Raw genomic sequence first — 21,845 nt, 5'->3', positions numbered from 1 at the left:
AGTTCAAGATCTGGCATTTCATCTGCATTGTTGGCTGATGTGACTGGGACATAAAGCAAAGCATTTTCTTATACTCTGTATGCTGCTTTAGATGGGGTCACCTATTTCTGTAGAAGAAGCAAAGACCTGAATGCAGGTTCTGGCATATAAATAAGTAAGGATCAGACTTTTGACTCAAATTTATTTATCCTGTATTTTCACTGTGGCACCTTATAGCCTAACAGACTTATTGGAGCATGAGCTTTCGTGGGTGAATACCCACTTAGTCAGATGCACCCTTATGCATCCAACGAAGTGGGTATTCAGCCATGAAAGCTCATGCTTCAATACATCTGTTAGTCTATAAAGTGCCACAGGACTCTTTGCTGCTTTTACAGATCCAGACTAACACAGCTACCCCTCTGATATATTTTCACTCACTCTAAGTGTTCTTCCCTCATAAAACTTTACTCTGTAAAAACCATCTTCCTTGGCCGAAGCACAGGAGTGGATGGGAGTATATCCGAGCCCATTTATTTTTATTATATTAATTCTGTGGTATCTGGTCACCAATCACTGCCACTCCTGGCTAAGCCAGAGGGAGATGAGAGGGCCCAGCTTCTAGGAGCTGAGTGGCTTGTCCCTACATTCTTATTACATCATTTATCTGGGACATTAAACCATTTCCTCGCTTTAAATTTATTTAATCAATTTGTTTCTCCAAAGCTCTTTGGTTCACCTTTAAAACTAGTGAAACACCCATGCTGCAGAAACCCTGAGTGCTACCCTGTGAGTGTGTTTCTGAACAATCTAGGCAGCACAAGAGGCAAGACAGATGAGCTTGCCCCGGGGATAACATCATGTGCTCATGGGCACTGCTAAGGAGGCAGGCACAGCTGCCCTGCCTCCCAGCTCAAGGGGGCTTAAGTCACCTCCAGGCAGCTGTCTAAGCTCTGTGGAAACCATTAGATTACACTGCAGGACTCCAATCGTGAGATGTTATGGTAAAAAATCATTGGGAAAGCCCTTCAAAACAAGTGCTCCCACCCCTACCACGATCCCATGACTCGGTAGGGTCCTGCGTTCTGACCGATTTAGCTTCAAGACAGTTTATCTTCATCCCTGCACAGCTTGGTAAGACGGCACTAACCAGGATCGCTCCTGAAATCTGGGCATGGTAGCTCAGAGCCCTTTGGTAGCGATGGACGTACCAAAAGTTGCTGCAGCCAATCACCACCAAGCATTTGCTGCCTGAAGTGTGTAAATGCCCAGAACTGCTCCCCAGTCGCAGCACAAACTGATGGGGTGCTCAGTAGGCTTAGTATCCTCATCCATGCTTGTGGTATGTAACTGGTTGGCTCCGTTCTCCCTGATCTCAGAGTGATCCAGAGCAGGGGCAAGTGTCGTTCATGCATTGATAGTGTTAGCGACATCTGTGAACACAAGACGGCTGGGTCTCTGGACGGTTCCCTGGCTTGTCAGGAGGATCTGCAAAAATGAAGCAGTGAGAGATGAGACAAGGATCTGCAGGGATATATGCAAATCCACATGTCTGTCCATAAACTTACACACTGTATCTTACCTACATTCATCACTAGTGTTAGTCTGATTAGAAAGCACTGGGCTTAACAAGTCTGTGACCCAAATATATATTGGGCCAGATATTGAAGTCAATGGAGACAAGCCAATTTACACCATCAGACAATCTGGAACCTTAGATGTAGTTTATCCAGGCTGCATGGGTTAGCAACATGTAACACTTTCTCTCTCCCTGCACCTTTGAATGGCTTATCTCTTTATCAATATTTGTATGTACAAGGCAGTCCCTTCCAAACTGTTGCAGCCCTATGGCTCTTGCACCATGGAACCTATGAAACCTGCCACACGCTGAACAGTGGCTCCATTTTGGATGTTCTCTCTTACTCTTTTAAACCTTTAAAATTGCCATTTATCATCAGAGGCAGCTGTGAGGTAGCAGGCCCCATGGTGATCTGAGGAGTCCAGCAGCACAGTCTGTCCTAGGCAGTTGCCTTTGGCATTGCTACTGTGCCATTGTTTCCCTCCCTCCCACACTTTATCACTTCAATGAACTCTTTCTTATGCATCTCTTCATGCATCCTGTATTTCTTCTTAGTAGCATTTCAGTCAGAATCCCTACTTTATATATTATTCCTCTTCTTTTCAAAAATAAACATGTTAAACACACAACCCTCTGCCTCCAACAATCCCTCCAAAACATACCCTTTGTATCACTGCTTGTGTGTAAGTGATCCCAGAAGAACCGGTCACCTCAAATGCGGTAACCCAACTCCCTGCTCCATCCTGTCAAGTAGAGTTGGGTTTGAAGAAACATCCCACATTTTGGGGCAGACAACTGGAATCTAAATCCAGACTTGGGTCCAAATTTTGCCACTGGCCTTTATTCCGACAATGGAGCTATCAAAACCCCTTATCCAAAAGCCCTATGAATTTCAGGGCAGTCAGCCTGAAGACCAGAGTTTTGTAGTTTGTGCCCATGTGTATTCTCGTGGACCCTTTGTTAGTTCTGGAAGCAGAATTTTAAGATGGTGACTCTGTGAAGGAGAATATACAGAAGCAAATGCTGGCATTGTTTATTTGTTACCTCAGATGTCTCTACCTGGTCACATTACAGTTTGACGTTACATTTTTACACGTGTGCTTAGGCAATGGGGGCAGTAGCATAGCTAGCAGAGTTCAGGGGAAGCAGCCGCTTCCCCTCAGCACATTTTCAAAAAGCGGTCCCTGCCAGGCTGGCGCTGGCGGCAGCACAGCCGGAGGAGCCAACTGGGGAGGGCTGGTAGGCATGGGCAGAGGAGCGAGGGGACTGGCTCCTCAGCCCTCGCGCCCCATGCTCAGCGCAGCCCCAACATCGCCGCAGCCACCTTCTGCGGCGGCGGCTCAGCGCTCGGCAGCCAAGCGCTCCCCGCCTCTTGCTAATGTGGCGAGGAGAGGCGAAAGGGCCCCTGAGCCTTTAAGGCTGCCTAGCTGGCGAGCCCTGTATGGAGCGCACCGAGCGCCGGGGACAGGCAGCGGCAGCGCAGGACAGAAGGTGAGCAGCGGGGGTCTGGTGCCTTGCACTGAGAGGTCTGGGCAAGGGGCTCCCTGGGGCTGAGCCCGCAATGCAGGGGCGCAGGCCACGCTGTCTGGACGGGGGGCCCTGGTGCGGTGCAGGAGCCTGGAGTGGGGGGTTGGGACCCCACAGGTGAGGCCAGCCGGCACAGCCCAGTGGGGGACACCTGCCCCCCAGTGCCCTGGGCAGGACGGGGGGAGTATCCGCACCCCCGGGGAAGCCCACAGGAGTCATGAGCCGACCCTGGGGTTAATCTGGGGGGGAAACGGGAGGAGCCAAGGGGGCGTGGCCAGAGGAGGAGCCAAGGGGGCGTGGTCAGAAGAGGAGCCAAGGGAGGGCACCTTTTTTATGTTTGCTCCCCCTACACTTAAAACCTGGCTATGCCACTGTATGGATTTTCCTTTGGGGAAAAGGCTTTACAGTTACAGCTTCTACTTATTTTTCCTCTCTCCCTCCCCATCCCCATTAATCTGCTGCCAGTTACTTAAGTATATAAAATGAAGTATGTGTGTGAAAACAAGAGCACTTCCTGCCCCTAAGGAAAAGCTCCACAGGAAATGGGAAGGAATATATGGGCTGGTGGGAACAGCTGAAGAGGAATCTAAGGAAGGGGAGCTGTCTACTTTACAGAGGGGCTTCACCCTCACATCATTCACTCTGAGACATACCTGTTCCAGCCGTCCCTGATGCCTCTGTATTTCATAAGAACTTTTCCCCCCACAAAGAAAACAAAGAACATTGTGAAACTGGCTGACGGTGGTAAGTAGCCCCTTTCCCTGCTCCTCCCACAACCTGGTGCCCTGGGCAAATTGGCACAGAGCTAACATCTTGGCTGAGATACTGCAAGGACTATACCAATAGCAATTGAAAACCACTAGTGGAGACCCTCTTGTCAAAGCACTCCAGTGTAGCAAATCGGCAGCATTGTGGGACTTTGCAGTTGTCATTGTGGCGCATGCCGTGACCATTCAGAGGTCTGCCGCAGCTGTCAAATGTAGAACCTGGGCGCTTCTGCTGAAAAAGCACAAGCCCATCCCACTTGAGCTAAAGGAGAAAATCGCCTCCCAGTCTTTCTTCTAAAGCCCTGTATGTAGTAGCACTCAGGTAACCTGTTTAGCCAAGTCTGCGCATACTTCACCATCACTTGTCTAGTCAGAGATGCCATGTGCGCTAACTGCTATGGTTGGAAACTCACAGGAAACTGCACCACTGCCCCCCACAGCAAGCCTCCTGCTGAGACACACTTCTCCACAGCTGCCTTGTGGGCCAGCCTGAGAGTTAGATTCCTTCATGCAGAAGAGAAATTGGTTGCTCCCTTTGATGGGGTTTAACCCCCATCAGCAGGGCCGGCGCTTCCATTAGGTGACCCCAGGGGGTCGCCTAGGGCGCCAGGATTCGGGGGGCGGCATTTTGTGTGCTCCCCACGGGGCGCATGGGAGCTTACGGTTCCACTCCCGTTGCGCCGCCGAAGAAGGACCTTCTGCCAACATGCCGTGGAAAACAGCAGCAGGCAATTGAGCAGCTGTATGACTGCCGCTGTCACATGTGGCATTTCGGTGGAGGTTCCTTCTTCGGTGGCTCGATGGGAGCAGAACCGGAAGCTCCCACGCGCTGCGTGGGGAGTGCACAAAATGCTGCCCCCTGAATTCTGCCTAGGGCACCAGAAACCCTGACGCTACTCCTGCCCATCAGCTGCAAAGCAAGAGACAGAACTGCAACTAGGCATGCCTCTACTAATTGCTAACTGGCCAGAGGAGGCGGAGCTAGGCCTTATAAATAGTCTGCGGTGTTCAGTTTGGGAGAGACAGCTGAGGTGGCAGATGCTGGTGGAGAGGTACTCTGGGACAGGGTTTAATAGGCAGAAAACAATGGTAGAAGAACCGTAGACTATAGGAGCAGGTTAGATTCCTACAAGGGAACCTGTGAGGTAAAGGAAAATAAGGGAACTACTCTGAAGCCTGAGGGGGCAGAAGGACTATTAGCATGAAGATTTGTTTGGACTTCTATTTAGATTTTGTTTGTGCTCCTGTGGAGGGGGTTTAGACTCTATTTGGTTTGGCTGGATGACCAACCTGCAGAACCCCAGAGAGGGAGTCAGGAGAAGGTGTGGCCTGAGACTGGCCATTCCAGCCTCAGGGAGAGCCCAGAAGGAGGAATGCTAGAGACCAGGACCCTCTGCAATACTGTCACTAGAGAGGACGTGGTGCTCATGAGGTGAGGATGCCCTACTTCATGGCCTGTGTAAGGGCTGCGCACTTGGCCATGCACGTGCTGGGCTCTTTGTCAGCTCCCACTCCCAGCACATACCAGCTCCAACTCCACTTGATGCTCTGCTGGGCACTTGCAGCATGTTGAGAGATTAGCTATAGGAAACTTATCTCCTAACTGCTGAAACCCTCCCTTCCCCCTCTTCTAGCTTGCCAAATTCTGCATTTTCCCTCCCACCATCTCTCTGTAATGACAACCCTCTGACCTCCCCCTTTCCCTGTTACCCTTCAAGCTGCTCTGGCCTTCCACCCCAACCTGTGCCATGTGGCTAGTGAAGTCCCCGAAGGCTCTGTGTGGCTTACTCCACATGCAGTGTTCATTACAAGACTACCTCCAATGCATTTGCCAAGCGCAGTAATAACAGGCCTGCACATCTCTGAGTGGGTTGGGCAGAAAGAAGGGTGATGTGACTGTGGAAGGCAACTACTACCTTGTTCTGGGTGGCCTGAGAAGATGCAGCATCTCTTCCATGCTCCAGCAGCTCTTGTTCCAGCTCGTCTTGTTCTTCTGTGGGGTCGAAATTGTACATGGGCATGAGCTGGTGCCGCAGCTTCTCTAACCTGCCAACAGAAAGAAGAGCATAAGTGCAGCATCAAAACCTGTGGCCGAGGAAAGCGGGAGAATGAAAAACAAACAGTTAGTCTTCCCTTCCCACTCCATTGCTTGGCAGCTGCTGAAGCGTGTGTATGGATGTGAGTGGAGGCATGTGTGGAGGGGTGTATTTTCTATTCTAGGGTGCTTCTTGCTCTGGAGAGTATTTGGCTCTAACTCACTAAGTGATATGTCCCTGTCCAGGGGCAAGGATAAGATCCAACTGCTGCTACCAGCTAACTAGGTTAGACAAAGTGGAAGAGGCCGGTACTGAATGTGCAAGGTTCAGTTACCCCCGGTAACCTGTGGCTTCACAGCAGAGGCCCATATGGGGATTTAAACTGAGCTAGAATCTCAGGATGAGCTTTATGTGGCAGGGGGAGCATGTAACATGCTGGCTCGGTGTGATGTACACCCCCCACACATCCCGCAGTGGCTAGTCCACATGTTGGATAAAAACCTCCTACTGCTGCCAGAATTACATCTTCAGTTCAAGTGGTAGAGGCCTGTGTCTGGTTCTGAGTTCAATCTCTGCCAATAACTTGGGAAGGAGGAATGTGGGATTGGTACATAAAATCCAAAAGGAGCTCTGGAGGGAGCTGATGGACACACAAACACTTTGTAATTCTGTGTGGCTTACCTGCTCTAACCCTAACAATGCAGCCTGACCCCGCAAAGGGTCTCTCTTCGTGCTGGCCTAGACAAAGCAGTGATGAGAGGGACTGCTGACTCCACAAAACAGGCATACTTGTGTGTAGCTGTTGAAGCCCCAGCATATCGTGTGGGTGTCGTTTTGTGGGGAGGAAGACATTCCTGAGCTGTTCCAGGCAGGGTCAGGGTCCCTTTTGGCCAAGGCTCAGATGACATGTTCTCTGCATGACCCTTGCCTGCCTCTGGCTGGGTTCTGTCTACTAAACCATCAGTGTATTTACAGGCTAAATGTTTCAGCACTGCTTTTAGCCTCTTCTGTTTCTCTCAAGTCTCTGCTTTGAGAACCAGCTTGTAGGTTTTCTGCCTAGTGTGTAGCCCAGCATTGCCCACAGCAATCAGTAAGTGAGGCACAGTCCATGGCACAGAAATCCACCTATGTCTGTGTCCATTTCAAAATAGCAGGCGAATCAAGGAGAGATGTCTTTCCCTGTTTGCCTTTCTTCTCCCGATCTTCAGCAGCAAGCTTAATGGGTGGGTGGATGAGTGGGAGACCACTAAGTCTTGAGCTAGGAAACTTAGTATCTTGCAAAACAGGATCCAGGGGAAATTGCCCTGGAAGGCATGGAGTCCAGCATTTCACCTAGCAGCACTGCCATAAACAGAGGAAAGCAGGGGGAAAGGTAGGCCCACTGCCATCGTCAAAGTAAGCCCAAGCTTTTGAGAACTGGGGTCTGGCAGACATAGCCTTGCCAGGCAAACCTCATTATGTAAGGCTGCTGGAGCAGAGGAGCCCTGCCTGTAAGCGTAGCTTTTGGGATTGGCTAAAATGTGACAGACTCCACAGGTCATAGGATATGCCTGTTATATGGATAACAGCTTCTTTGTACAAACTCTCTCTCTTTGACCCTCCGTATATGAGATAGATTAGGTGTTGTGTAGGAAACCTACCATGCATTCAGAGGACTTTCGGCTTCCAAAATGGTAAGGAACTGGCTTTGAAAAGGAAATCTACAATGTGGGGAAGAAAGATAGGGAACTCTGCATTTCCATCTGACTCCATTCCCCTGGCCTCCCTGTCTGCTAGAGATTCCCTGGCCTTTGCCTTAGTTTTGAAGCATTGAGACTCCCCAAAACAGACTGCACTTACCTCTTCCTCTTTCTGATATAGAGAACCTAGAAGAGAAAGAGAAACACTATTAAAACAGTCCCAGTGAGGAGAGGAGCAAGAGATAGTGCCTATCTTTAAAAAGAGGAACAAGGAGGACCTGGGGAATTATAGACCAGTCACCCTAACTTTGATACCTGGAAAAATACTGGAACAAATTATGAAATAATCAGTTTGTAAGCACTTAGAGGATAATAGGGTTATAAGGAATAGCCAGCATGGATTTGTCAAGAACAAACTATGCCAAGCCAAACTAATTTCCTTCTTTTAACAGGGTTACTGGCCTAGTGGATGGGTGAAATAGTAGATATGGTATATCTCAATTTTAGTAAGACTTTTGACACAGTCCCAGGTAACATTCTCATAAGCACAGTAGGGTAATGAGGTCCAGATAAAATTACTATAAATTACTTAACAGCTTGAAAAAACATACTTGGAGTAGTTATGGTTTGCTGTCAACCTGGGAGGGTGTATCTAGAGGGGCCTGCGGGGGTCTGCCCTGGGGCTGGTACTAATCAATATTTTCATTAATGACTTGGATAATGGAGTAGAGAGTGTGCTTATACAATCTTCAGGTGACAACAAACTCAGAGGACAGAATTAGAATTCAAAACAACCTTGACAAATTAGAGGCTTGGTCTCAATTGAACAGGATGAACTTCAGTAAAGACAAGTGCAAAGTACTTCACTTAGGAAGAAAAAAATCAAATTCACAGCTACAAAATGGGGAATAACTGGCTAGGTGTTAGCACTGCTGAAAAGGATCTGGGGCTATAGTGGATCACAAATGGAATGAGTCAACAATGAGAAGTAGTTGCAAAAAAGCTAATAACATCCCGGGGTGTATTAATAGGAGTGTTGTATGTAAAACATGGGAGATAACTGTCTCGCTCTACTAAGAATTGGTGAGGCCTCTGCTGGAGTATTGTGTCGAGTTCTGGGTGCCATACTTTAAGAAAAGATGTGTGTGACTTTGCACTCTATATGATTTTATGGGAATATGCTTCATGCGAAAGGTTTCTTGTAAGGTACCATTATAAAGTTTATAATCTACTGAGTGTGATCATCCTATTTGTATAAATGTACCACTCTTGTATCTGAAACTAGAAATATGAACGATAACTCTTAGGGCCTATTGTAATTATGCAAAGTGTGGGCCATTAATGGTGGTTTGGAATCTTGATGACTCTCATTAACCAGGACAATTGACTGTAGATGACTCTGTTTTACCTGTAAGTCTTCCTGTAAACCTGTGTGCTGGCAAATGGGTAATGAAGGGTATGGCTATACTTGAAATTTCAAAGCACTGCCACGGCAGCGCAGCGCTTTGAAGTGTGTGTGTGGTCGGAGCGCCAGCGCTGGGAGAGAGCTCTCCCAGCGCTGCACGTAAACCACATCCCTTATGGGTGTAGCTTGCAGCGCTGATTACACTGAGGCTTTACAGAGCTGTATCTTGCAGTGCTCAGGGGGGTGTTTTTTCACACCCCCTGAGCGCGAAAGTTGCAGGGCTGTAAAGTGCCAGTGTAGCCAAGGCCGAAGTCTTACAGTGACATGTGATCATGTCACCTGAACTGGAATCCATCTTTTCATTGAGAAGGAGGGGGTGGGAACCCAGAGAAGGACAAAGGATTCCCACCTTATGCAAAAGATATATAAATGGGTGGAACAGAGCAAAGGGGGCAGCTCTCATGAGGAATCCCCTAGCTACCACCTGAGCTGGAACAAGGGCTGTACCAGGGGAAAGGATTGTGCCCAGACTAGGAAGCATCCAGTCTGTGAAAGAAACGTATTGAAACATCTTTCAGGATGAGATATTACCTGTACTCAGTTGTATTACTGTATTAGGCTTAGATTTGCATGTTTTATTTTATTTTGCTTGGTAATTCACTTTGTTCTGTCTGTTACTACTTGGAACCACTTAAACCCTACTTTCTGTATTTAATAAAATCATTTTTTACTTATTAATTAACCCAGAGTATGTGTTAATACCTGGGGGGAGGGGGCAAACAGCTGTGCATATCTCTCAGTGTTATAGAGGGTGAACCAATTTATGAGTTTACCCTATATAAGCTTTATACAGGGTAAAATGGATTTATTTGGGTTTAGACCCCATTGGGAGTTGGACCTCTGAGTGTTAAAGACAAGTGCACTTCCGTAAGCTGCTTTCAGTCAAGTCTGCAGCTTTGGGGCAAGTAATTCAGACCGTGGGTCTGTGTTGGAGCAGACTGGTGTGTCTGGCTCAGCAAGACAGGGTGCTGGATTCCCGAGTTGTCAGGGAAAGCAGGGGCAGAAGTAAGTGTGGCACATCCCTTGGCAACTCTTAAGGGAGTTTCTGTGATCTAACACATCACAATGTGGACAAACTGAAGAGAGTCCAAAGGAGAGCAACAAAAATAAGGAAAGGTTTAGAAAACCTGACCTATGAGGAAAAGTTAAAAAAAAACCAAATAAAACAAACTGGGCATGTTTAGTCTTGAGAAAAGAAAACTGGGAGTGGGAGGGAGGACCTGGTAAGTCTTCAAATATGTTAAGAATTGTTATAAAGAGGATGGTGATCAACTGTTCTCCATGTTAATTGAAGGTGGGACAAGAAGTAATGGGCTTAATCTGCAGCAAGAGCGAGATTAGTTAGAAAGTTTTCCCTAATATCCAACCATAATGGGGCTTGTCTACATCAGAAAGTTGCAGCGCTGGTGAGGGAGTTACAGCGCTGCAACTTAGGAGGTGTACACATCTGCAGGGCACCACCAGCGCTGCAACTCCCTGTTTGCAGCGCTGGCCGTACTCCCGTTTTGTCTCGGGTGTACAGGATCCAGCGCTGGTGATCCAGCGCTGGTAATCAAGTATAGACACTTACCAGCGCTTTTCTTGACCTCCGTGGAATAAGCAGGTATCCCAGCATACCTGAGGAAGCCTCTGGTAATCAAGCTGGTCTCCTTCCCCGGCTTGCTCTCGCGTTCCCCGAACCCCGAGCAAGCAGGTCTCCTTCCCTGCGGTTTGCAGGGTGGTTCAGGGAACGCGAGAGCAAACCGCGGCGAAGCTGGTCTCCTTTCCCGGTTTGCTCTCTCGTTCCCCGAACCCCCGAGCAAGCAGGTCTCCTTCCCTGCGGTTTGCAGGGTGGTTCGGGGAACGCGAGAGCAAACCGCGGCGAAGCTGGTCTCCTTTCCCGGTTTGCTCTCGCGTTCCCCGAACCCCCCTTGAAGCCGCCCAACAGCGCTGCAGTGTGGCCACATCTAACACCACTTGCAGCGCTGGTTGCTGTAAGTGTGGCCACTCTGCAGCGCTGGCCCTATACAGCTGTACTAATACAGCTGTAACAACCAGCGCTGCAAAATTTTAGATGTAGACATGGCCATGGTTGTTAAGTTCTGTAATAGGCTTCCAAGGAAGGTTGTGGAATCCCTATCACTGGAGGTTTTTAAGAGAAGGTTGGACAAACATCTAACAGGGATGGTCTAGATCAGGGGTTCTCAACCAGGGTACATGTATCCCTGGGGGTATACAGAGGTCTTCTGGGGGTACGTCAACTTACCTAGATATTTGCCTAGTTTTACAAAGGGCTACATAAAAAGCACTAGTGAAATCAGTACAAGCAAAAATTGCATACCACTCGTTTATACTGTTCTATATACTATAAACTGAAATGTAAGTACAATATTTATATTCCAATTGATTTATTTTATAATTATATGGTAAAAATGAGAAAGTAGCAATTTTTTAGCAGTAAGGTGCTGTGACACTTTTGTATTTTTACATCTGATTTTGTAAGCAAGTAGTTTTTTAGATGAAATTAGGGGTACAAAAAACAAATCAGACTCCTGAAAGGGAAGGGGTACAGTAGTCTGGAAAGGTTAAGAGCCACTGGTCTAGGCTGACTTGCTTTTTGTCTTTGCACTTAGGCACTTTTGAAAACTTTACCCAAAGTCTGCAAGAAAATTCTGCAGCAGCAAGTTCCACAAATTAACTTGTTGCAGTTTGTAAGGGAAGCTGACCATAAGAACTGATTCTTGTTGTTACCACCCATCTTCTGCTGAAAGGTAAACTAGTTTATTCTATTAGAGAAGGACCACAGCCCTTTGCGCTGCCCTCTTCGTGAGTGACACACCCATTCAGGGATAGGTGAGAAGAAAGGTTTAGAAAGCCACTACCTATAACAGAGATAGAAGGGTTGGCTCTGTGGAGCAGCTGGGGGAATTTTAAGGGTTTGTTCAATATCCTGTGGGAAGAGTGTGACAAACTCCACACCACACACATGGACATACTCATTGTTATGGATAACAGCATCTTTGTACAAACACAGAACCTTCCTCCTTTCTTTAACTCTCCATATGTGAGATGGCTGAGGTGTTATGTAGGAAACCCACCACACATTCAGAAGTCTTTTGACTTCCAGATTGCCAAAGGATCTACTCGGGAGCTGGCTTTGAAAGGAAACATGACAATGGGGGGAAGAAGAGGAGGGGAAATCATTCCCCCCTTAACACTTCACTGCCTAATAATGCATCACCACATGTTATCTGAAGTGCTGACCCACTTATGCTGTGTCCAGTCATATCACAGGAAGCTAGACAGGCCCCCCTAACTTACCCTCAGTCAAGGGAGACAGAACTTTCTGCAGGGGCACAGACTGTGGAATGAACTTCCCCAGGAACCAAGAGCCATCAGAAATCTCACTATCTGCTTCAAGTGCAAGGCACATTTCTCTGACCTTGCCTCTTCTAACACACATGCAATAACAGGTATATTTTTATTAAAAAAAACAGACACCCTACCAGACCAAGATTTTCCACTGCACATGCATGTTCCTCTGGAGGGAGGATGAGAGCATAAACCACAGATGGATAGTCATGTGGCTTAATGCACTATTGGAAGGTGCTTAGATGCCACAGTGATAAGCATGGTATAAAAACCTACATAGGACAGAATAGAGCAACTCAGAGCAGAATCTGCCCCATTTTCTTTTAAATAAACTCCTCAGTTATTTTTAAAATACTGATACTACATATGGGAACTGGTTCCTGGCATCCTCAAAACTACTAGGCACCCAGTCCTGGGAGATCCCAGCAGCACTGATCATTGTGCTGCAATTTGGGTTTCTACTGGGAGCCTATGCACGCCTCCCAGACTTGATTCGTTCTAAGCACTGGATAAAGACAGTTAAAAGTTGTGGATCTCAGAGACTTTCAGTGCCCATAACTTTTGTATGATTGTCCAGTGTGGTGGCTCTTTCTTGGTTCAATCAAGTTATTGGGATTAAAACTGGTGTTGATAAATCACACCCACCCTTCCTACTTTAGAAAGAGAAGTATTTAGAATGCCTGATGGAGTGGGTCTCTCTTACCATTGCTACAGCCAACCCAATCACAGTAATGATTCCAAATGAGAGGAGCATTGTGCTCAGGCCGGGCCCACTGCTGACCACATCTGGAATTTTGCTGCTGTTAAAGTTGGTGGTTTCAGGGCTTACAGTAGCAGTTTCTGGTAGAGCCCTGTCCATGGTTGACCCTGGGTCTGGTTCGGAGGTGGTAGTGGTGCTGCGGTACAAATCATGTACAGAGGGTATGCTGTAACTCATCCTGGACAAGGGCCCCACGTCCTCTCTGACTGAACTGTCTCCACCCACTCAGGATGCCTCGATTTCTGCTACAAAGTCATAGGGTCTCCCCTTCTGTCAAGGACCCTCCTGTGAGCACTGTTGTGCAACATCTTCCTTGTTGGCTCTTCTTTGAGGGAATCCTGTTGCTTCTCCCTGTGTTTTGAGAGAGATAAGCAGAAGCTTTATGAGTCACAGATGCACAAGGTGACATCCTAAAGATACATGACCAACACTTTCTGAAATGGCAACTGTTTCTGAGTATGAGATAGATTAGATATAATTTTGGGGGAGAGGGGAGGCTTAGAGAGTATTTTTGGGTGCTCAACCTGAGATGGAAAGTGGCTGACTTTTCAGAGATGCTGAGCGCCTCCAACTCCAGTTGAAATTAAGTGGGATCTGGGCATGTCAAAATCAGGCCATGAGATTCTCAAGCTGAGCTTCCAAAACCGAAGGCATCCAAAATCAATTGCCACGTTTGTGCTGGGGTCTAGTGGGCTGAGAGTCAGGAGAGCCTGGTTCTTTTCTCTTATCACTTTCAAATTTGACTTGAGTAGGAGCTGTGGGTGATCAGCACCTCTTAAAATCAGACCATTGATTTACGTGCCTAATTTCAGACACCTAGATTTGCATAGGTGCTGACTTGTTTTTGCCAGTGGGTACTTTTGAGGAGGTGTATGTGTCGGCTAGTTTTTGGGGGGAGGCTATTTTCAACATATTTATATACTTATTTCATATTCTAGTTATTGAATGCACCTATATTGGTATCTTTACTATTTTAATAATGATTAAATTGCTATGAACTACATAATTACATTCTCATGAATTACAGTATATTAAAATCATTGCAATCACTTACAAGCTGTCTTTACCAACCTCCAGGAGTGCAAGTAGGGCGGTACCCTCAAGTACGCAGTACTGGCATGAAATTTTTAGTGGGTAGAGGGTACCGGAAAGACTTAGAGCTAGCTCCCTGCTTCAGTGGGGGGAAGGAGGGGAGTTGCACTCTGCTCCTTAAAGGAGCAGAATGTGGCTAGGGAGGGCATTCATTCTTTAAATGGTTTTAACAGCACAATACATATGCTAACATGTCAGGAGTCCTCAAGAGGGGAGGGGTGGGAGGGACGGAAGGTGTTTAAACAGTGTTTTTGATTCTGTTTCTCCACATTTGGTCAGAATTATCCATGACATCCATACTGTATCACATCAAGTCCAAATCATTAGAGGAATGTCTCTGCTTGTACTGACCAGAGTATGTTTGGATTCTGATGTCAGCCCAGTTCTGCAGCCTTATGGGGATCAGGTGTTGTCCCCAGTGTACACAGAATTCTTCTTTGCAGCCAAAATAGTCTAACATGCATTTTGTTAACTGGAACTGGAGCAGCAAAACAAAGAAAACAAATGCCTCATTTTCCAGCTTTGTAGGTGAGCAAACTGTAAGTGAAGATTATAATGATGGACACTGATGGCCTTAAACCAGCTGACTCAGGAATCTGCCAAGAACTTTGCTGAAAATATGTTCCCCATCTTAGCAAAGGAGCTAAGACTTATCACACATCTGCCCACCTTTATTTGAATGAAGTGCCTTCTGATCTGACAGCTCAGGCATTGTCAGTTTCATCCAGAACAATTTACAGACTTGGAACCTAATCCTGTAAACTCTTAATCATTTGATCAATCCCATTGAAGACAATGGGAGTATTTGCATGACTATGGACCACTCTAGTGGAATGGTAAGAGTTTCAGAAGTCTGTTCCTATAAAGTATCAGAGGGGTAGCCATGTTATCTGGATCTGTAAGAAGCAATAAAGAGTCATAGATTCATAGATTCTACGACTGGAAGGGACCTCAAGAGGTCATCGAGTCCAGTCCCCTGTACTCATGGCAGGACCAAATACTGTATAGACCATCCCTGATAGACATTTATCTAACCTACTCTTAAATATCTCCAGAGATGGAGATTCCACAACCTCCCTAAGCAATTTATTCCAGTGTTTAACCACCCTGACAGTTAGGAACTTTTTCCTAATGTCCAACCTAAACCTCCCTTGCTGCAGTTTAAGCCCACTGCTTCTTGTTCTATCCTTAGAGGCTAAGATGAACAAGTTTTCTCCCTTCTCATGACACCCTTTTAGATACCTGAAAACTGCTATCATGTCCCCTCTGTCTTCTTTTTTCCAAACTAAACAAACCCAATTCTTTCAGCCTTCCTTCAGAGTCCTATGGCACCTTATAGACTAACAGCTGTATTGGAGCATAAGCTTTCGTGGGTGAATAGTCACTTCATCAAACGCATGTAAATTTCCATTACATGCGTCTGATGAAGTGGGTATTCACCCACAAAAGCTTATGCTTCAATACATCTGTTAGTCTATAACGTGTCACAGGACTCTTTGTTCCTATAATGGAAGTTGAATCCCCCATTGAAATGAAAAGTTTAGGTACAATACCATAAAGCAGTTTAGGATACAATTCTACATAAAATTTGTCTTTTAATAAGTCATACATATGCTGAAATGGCTCTGCACCCAACTCCCATATTCCATATAAAAAGACTGAAATACTATATATTTGGGGGGAAAGTGAGTAGTTAAGCATGTTGATGTTTGTATATACAAAGACGGGTGTCGGAGGGGACGGGGAGAGCCTATGGGCCCCGGGCTGGGGGTGGGGAGAGATCACACGGGGAGGTCACATGCCCCCCCTTGTGTCCCTCCCATGAGTGCAGTACCAGCAAGAAATTATTTCTATTTGTACCACTCCTAACCTTCCAGTTTAAAGATATCGTGTCTCACTGTAGCTTTCTGGATGAAACTGTCAGCAATCTTATTTACATCTAGTTCCCTGGTCAGGGCCGGCTCTGGCTATTTTGCCGCCCCAGCAAAAAAAAAAAAAAAAAAAAAAGGTAAGAGAGCCGGAGCACCAAAGCAGGGGAAAAAAAACAAAAACAAAAACAAAAACATGGCACAGCTGGAGCAGCAAAACGGGGGGTAGGGGGCAAACACGGCGCAGTTGGAGCAGCAAAGTGGGGGGGAAACACGGCGTGGCTGGAGAGGCAAAGCAGGGGGGTGGGGGGGGAAACACGGCGGAGCTGGAGCGGCAAAGCGCGGGGGGGGGAAACACGGTGCAGCTGGAGTGGCAAAGCACGGGGGGGAATATGGCGCGGCTGGAGCAGCAAAGCTGGGGGGGGGAATAAAACAAAAATGGCGTGGCTGGCAAAGCGGGGCAGGGGGCAACAGCGCAGCCAGCAATCAGGGGGAAAAAATAAAACAAAAAATGCTTCAGGGCAGCTGGAGCCAGAGTGCAGGGGGACTCCCTGTGCTGCAGAGTGCGTGCCCGGTCTAGTGGAGGGAGGGGGAGGGAGTGGGGGGGGAGAGAGAAGGAGGGTGGCCAGCGCTTCAGCGGGGCGCTCGCCACGCAGCCCCAACCCCTGCGCCACCTCCCGGGAGGACTCTGTGCCGCTCCGGTCGGTGGGGAGGGAAGGACACGGGCTGCCCTGCCAAGTTTGCTGCAGGGCGCTCCCCTCCTGTGTGCTGCTGCCCCTTACAGGGCTGCCAGAGCAGTGAAAAAAAAAAAAAAAAGCGGCTGCGCCGCCCTAGGTTTGGGCGGAATGCCGCCCTGTAGAATCTGCCACCCCAAGCACAAGCTTGCTCGGCTGGTGCCTGGAGCCGGCCCTGTCCCTGGTATTGTTTTGATGCACATTAAGGACAGCTACATTATTCAGTTGTGTCAGTTCCATTGATGACTGGAGATGATTTTTAGATCTTCTCAAGCTGGAGAATGAGTTCAGGGTTATACCTGCACAGTTAGAAGGATTCTTATAAATCTGTAGATGACTCCAAGCTCTCTTTCTTGATGGGCAACAGCTAATTTAGGAACCATCATTTTGTATGTATAGTTGGGATTATATTTTGCCATGTGTATTACTTTGTATTTACCATTTAATTTCATCTGCCATTTTGTTGCCAAATCACCCAGTTTTGTGAGATCCCTTTGTAACTCTTAATTAAGTCCAAAGCAGGCTGCAATCTTGAGTATTTACCACGTTTGAAGTGGTAATGAGAGTGGCCCATTTCAGACAGTTGACAAGAAGGTGTGAGTAACAGTAGGGAGACAGGCCAATCCTCGACTGGAGACAGCCCCCTAACCTGAAGCAAATACTCACCAGCAACTACACACCACACAACAAAAACACCAACCCAGGAACCAAACCCTGCTACAAACCCCAGTGCCAACTCTGTCCACATTTCTATTTAAGGGACACCATCATAGGACCTAACCACATCAGCCACACCATCAGGGGCTTGTTTACCTGCAAATCTACCAATGTGATATATGCCAGCAATATCCCTCTGCCATGTACATTGGCCAAATTGGACAGTCTCAACGCAAAAGAATAAATGGATACTAATCTGACATCAGGAATCATAATATTAAAAAAACAATAGGCGAACAGTTCAGTCTCTCTGGTCATTCAATAACAGACCTAAAAGTGGCAATTCTTCAACAAAAAAACTTCAAAAACAGACTTCAACATGAAACTGCAGAACTGGAATTAATTTGCAAACTGGACACCATCAGATTAGGCCCGAATAAAGACTGGGAGTGGTTGGGTCATTACAAAACCTAAACCTAATTTCTCCAATACTAATTTCCCCCTGCTGTTACACACATCTTCTTGTCAACTGTCTGAAATGGGCCACTCTCATTACCACTTCAAAAGTTATTTTTCCTCCCTTGGTAACCTGTTGTTAATTCAATTGTCTCATTAGACTGACCTCACACTTGGTAAGGCAACTCCCATCATTTCATGTATTTATATTTGCTCCTGTATTTTCCCCTCCATGCATCTGAGGAAGTGGGTTCTAGCCCAGGAAAGCTTATGCCCAAATAAATGTGTTAGTCTCTAAGGTGTGTGATACAGCATGGCCAGAGGGCAGCAGGAGAGGGTTAGAAGGGAGACTTATTCCCTCTAAGGGGAAGAAAGTTTGCTATAGATTAACTAGAGTACCTGAAGCCAATTAGAGCACCTGCAGTCAGTCACATGATAAAAAACCCCTGCTTCAATCAGACAGCATGGGAGTTGGAGCAGAAAGGATTGGTGTTGGAGCAGAGAAGAGTTTGAAGGGAAGCAGAGGAAAGTTTGGAGGAGTGATGTGGTGGGCTAAGAAGTCCAAGACCCTAGGTAAGGGGCACCTGGCTTGTGCAGAGGGAGGGCAGGAAGCCTCCCTCCCCAAGCTGAAGGACAGGAGAGGGAAGTAGCCCAGGGGAAGGAACCACCAGTTCAAGTGGTTCACCACTATCCTCAGGGCCCCTGGGCTGGGACCTGGAGAAGAGGCTGGGCCCAGGTCCCTCCCTCTCCACTCCCCTCCTCAAGGACACTAGTGGGGAAATTTAATATTCCAATTCAGGGGCAAGAAAAGGTGCCCTGAACCCCCCCCCCCCAAAGAAGAGCAAGTGTGAGACCCATCATAATAGTGCTGGCAATTTGCCACAGGTGCCACAAGGACTCCTCATTGTTTCTGTGTAATTTTATATCACATTCCACACTCAAGATTTGACTCATGGGTGCTGAGCACCCACTATTTTTTTCCATGGGTGCCTCAGCCCCAGAGCACCCACAGAGTTAGTGCCTATGCAGGTTTGACAATTTTAATATCTCTGTGCTTAGTTCCCCAGCTGGATGGCAGGGACTGATATTTACCAAAAGGATTTGGGATGTCTGGATAAAAAGGACAAGGATTTATTAGGATGTTCATTATTACTCTGGCTGGAACTATCACCCAAGAGAAGTATATTTAATATCAACCACCATCTCTAACAAGTGGTATTTGGTCATTGCAGCCTCATGGGATGTGGGTTTTCAGAGTGAAACCTTGCGGTTTCCTCCTAAACCACCCTATAGGTGGCTGGCCCCTCAGCCTCCTATGTAGTCCTCTGTGGCACAGCCTGACTTCCACAGGCTCCTAGCTGCTCTGGTTACCATCCTTCCACACACAGAGAGAGAGATGCCATCCCTTGAACAGACTTCTATCCTACCCCTCCTCCTACTCCAGGACTGCCATATTGTCTGCCTTTCATCCACTGCTCTCGGGAACATTCATTGCACCTTAAGAAAATTCACCTTGACATCTCTCCACATTGTATTTGGGCAGCAGGCAGGAGAGGGGCTGCCCTGGGGGTACTATTTGCTCACTCTCTGTCCTGAGGTATAACAGGATCTCCCTTAGAAGGTGGTTGAATGGCATCTGCCCAAACCCTACCCTGCAAAGGCTCACAAAAGTTGGATAATTGATTGGTCTGGGAGATGCTGTTGAGCTTGCCAAGTCCATTTCAAGGACTAGAGGAGACAACTGAATTTTGCAGAGATGGCTGCTACAGCAAGGTGATGGGGTCTGAGCAGAGAGGGTTTCAGGGAATTAGCTTCATGGACAGTCACTTCTCCGAGCACTGGGAAATGTCCCTTCAGACTTTTCCAATGAGCCAAGCCTTCCCAACCTGAACCATTTTGGGGCCTTAAGAGATTCTCTTGTGCAGAGGCTGAGACATGTCTCTCCTGGAGGAGAGACTGTTAATCAACATTGCAGTTCTATCAAGATTATCCATGACTGCTGAATTTCAAACCTGACTCCTCTAAATGTCCCTGAAGGCAAGTCTGCCTGTTGTATGAGAGGGTGTCACAAGGGCAATGGGACCAGCCCTGCCTGTGCCATAATTAGCTACCTTGCAGGCGAAGGAGAGAGGATTAATTAATTAATTGTGGTCAAGTGAAAATCTGATGAATACAAAGTCCTCAAAGGGCAGAGAATGCAGTTTAGAGGAGGAACCACAGGGAAAAAGTTGGGTGTCCATGGAAGGGCCTGAAATAGGGGCTGGAAGGAGCAAGGGAGTCAGGGCTTCATTGCAGAGAGATTTAAAAAGAGCCCAGAAGAGACTGGGAACTGAGCCCGGAGGGCAGGCTGAAGAGGAGTCCAAGGGGGGGCAGAAGAACTTTTTGTTTGCATGGACTCTTGTTACCCAGGTTAAGTTTTGGTTAGTGACTTGGATGGAAGACTAACTCCACCCTGTGTGAGGAAGGCTGAAGGGATCCACCTCAGAGGAGGAAATTGAGGCAAGGAACATCTGCAGAGCTCTCCTTTCACTCTTGGTTTCATTCAGTCTTGGGTGGGATTTGACATACTAGAATAAGGGGGATAGGTGGGGGAAATTCATTGCCTGCCTATATTAACTCCAATGTCCTGGCCAAATTCCAGCTCCATCACTTCTATTTCCCCTACATAAAATAGCCTGCACCCCCTGCATTTTTAATTAAAGTTATTCTTCACTCTCTCTTCTAAAAATATCTTTTTACAGTATTGCTGGTACAGGCTGGCTGTCAAATTCCACCCCAGAAGTAGCTGCATTTCCTTGCTGTATGATCCATATTCACACAGCAATATGCTTTCACTCTTTCCGTCCAGGCTGATGCTACTGCTTCTCACACCATCTTTCAATTCCAGTGGCCTGCTCTGGATTCATCCCCCTCCCACGTACTTCCAGTGTAATAAGCTGGTACATGCCCCTCCAATCACCTGAACAAAACCGTGACATCAGCACTTACTTAATTCCTGCCAGATGAGGAATCGAGTCCCCTTCTGGTTCCAGTGTCCGTCTCAGATTGGAAGAGTAGCCCAGGCCAAGCCTCCCGAGCCGGCATGCAGGGGGAGTAGCCACAACCCACGCAGACACAGTAGCCGCTGGCCTCGTCCCCGGAGAGCTGCTGTCTGTTTGTCTAACCTCGTTGTCACCTACCACAACTAGGACGAGCACAAGTGCAAAAGGTTGGGTGATGTGTGTGTGAATGCGTGCACGCTGGGGGACAGAAGCAAATTGCCCCCTCATACAGATAGCTGCTTCCAATGGACAGCAGAGAGCGACTTTAGCAGATGGATAATTTTTGATTTAGTGGAGACAGGGCTGACGAGCCACCTTTGGCACTGGAACTCAGATTGCTTGTGCCGGAGATAGAAGACCCTCGGCTGCTGTTATTGCTCTACTTGCCATTGTATTTTCCAAGATGCCAGGAGCTGCCCACTCCTCCTCCCCTTTCTCTGATCTCCTGCTTTGATCTCTTTTTTGCCGGGGATTGGCGGGGAGAGGATGGGGCTCTGGCTCAGGGTTGGCCAGCCTGTTTGTCACTCATGAGCTTTTGCTGCTGCAGGGAGATTGAGATTAAACAGTGGGAAACTGGGATTTGTAGCACTATGCACTCTCAGTCTGGAAGATGCCACACATGCCATTGCCCCACAGAATTGGCAGGGGTGGCGTGGGGAGATTTTAGCTCCTGTATAACCTTTAGGATTGTGTTTTGCTTTGCAGTGCTCTTGGTTATATGGAATTCCAGCCTTGCCCAAGTCTCCTCAGGGGAAATCCACCAAGAGGTCATTTGTCCCCACCCATAACCACTGTGCCTTTTACTCAGTGCAATTGCCTCATGTCCCTGCCAGTGATGGTCATGACAATTGGTA

At 47.4% G+C, this 21,845-nt stretch overlaps 1 protein-coding gene across 3 annotated transcripts; it reads right to left on the bottom strand.

The window, feature by feature from the left end:
• Positions 1 to 344: 344 nt before the first annotated feature.
• On the bottom strand, positions 345 to 21,414 carry C7H3orf18 (chromosome 7 C3orf18 homolog). 3 transcript variants are annotated; one of them, XR_004001286.1, is made up of 7 exons: positions 20,939 to 21,414; positions 14,587 to 14,713; positions 13,087 to 13,494; positions 7,728 to 7,753; positions 5,769 to 5,898; positions 2,221 to 2,552; positions 1,388 to 1,467 (listed from the first exon to the last, which is right to left on the bottom strand). XR_004001286.1 is itself a non-coding variant. In XM_030569675.1 (5 exons), the coding sequence occupies exons 2-5, from the start codon at positions 13,318 to 13,320 to the stop codon at positions 1,387 to 1,389; spliced, it is 471 nt and encodes a 156-aa protein (XP_030425535.1). In that variant the 5' UTR covers positions 13,321 to 13,494; positions 20,939 to 21,414; the 3' UTR covers positions 345 to 1,386. The 3 variants fall into 3 exon arrangements, 1 of the variants encoding a protein (XP_030425535.1); XR_004001285.1 differs by lacking the exon at positions 14,587 to 14,713; XM_030569675.1 differs by lacking the exons at positions 2,221 to 2,552; positions 14,587 to 14,713 and having other exon boundaries at positions 345 to 1,467.
• Between the last annotated feature and the right edge of the window lie 431 nt (positions 21,415 to 21,845).

Source organism: Gopherus evgoodei, chromosome 7 (genome assembly GCF_007399415.2).
Source record: "Gopherus evgoodei ecotype Sinaloan lineage chromosome 7, rGopEvg1_v1.p, whole genome shotgun sequence".
NCBI classification, from domain to species: Eukaryota; Metazoa; Chordata; order Testudines; family Testudinidae; genus Gopherus; species Gopherus evgoodei.
This window is presented reverse-complemented; position numbering and strand designations above follow the sequence as displayed.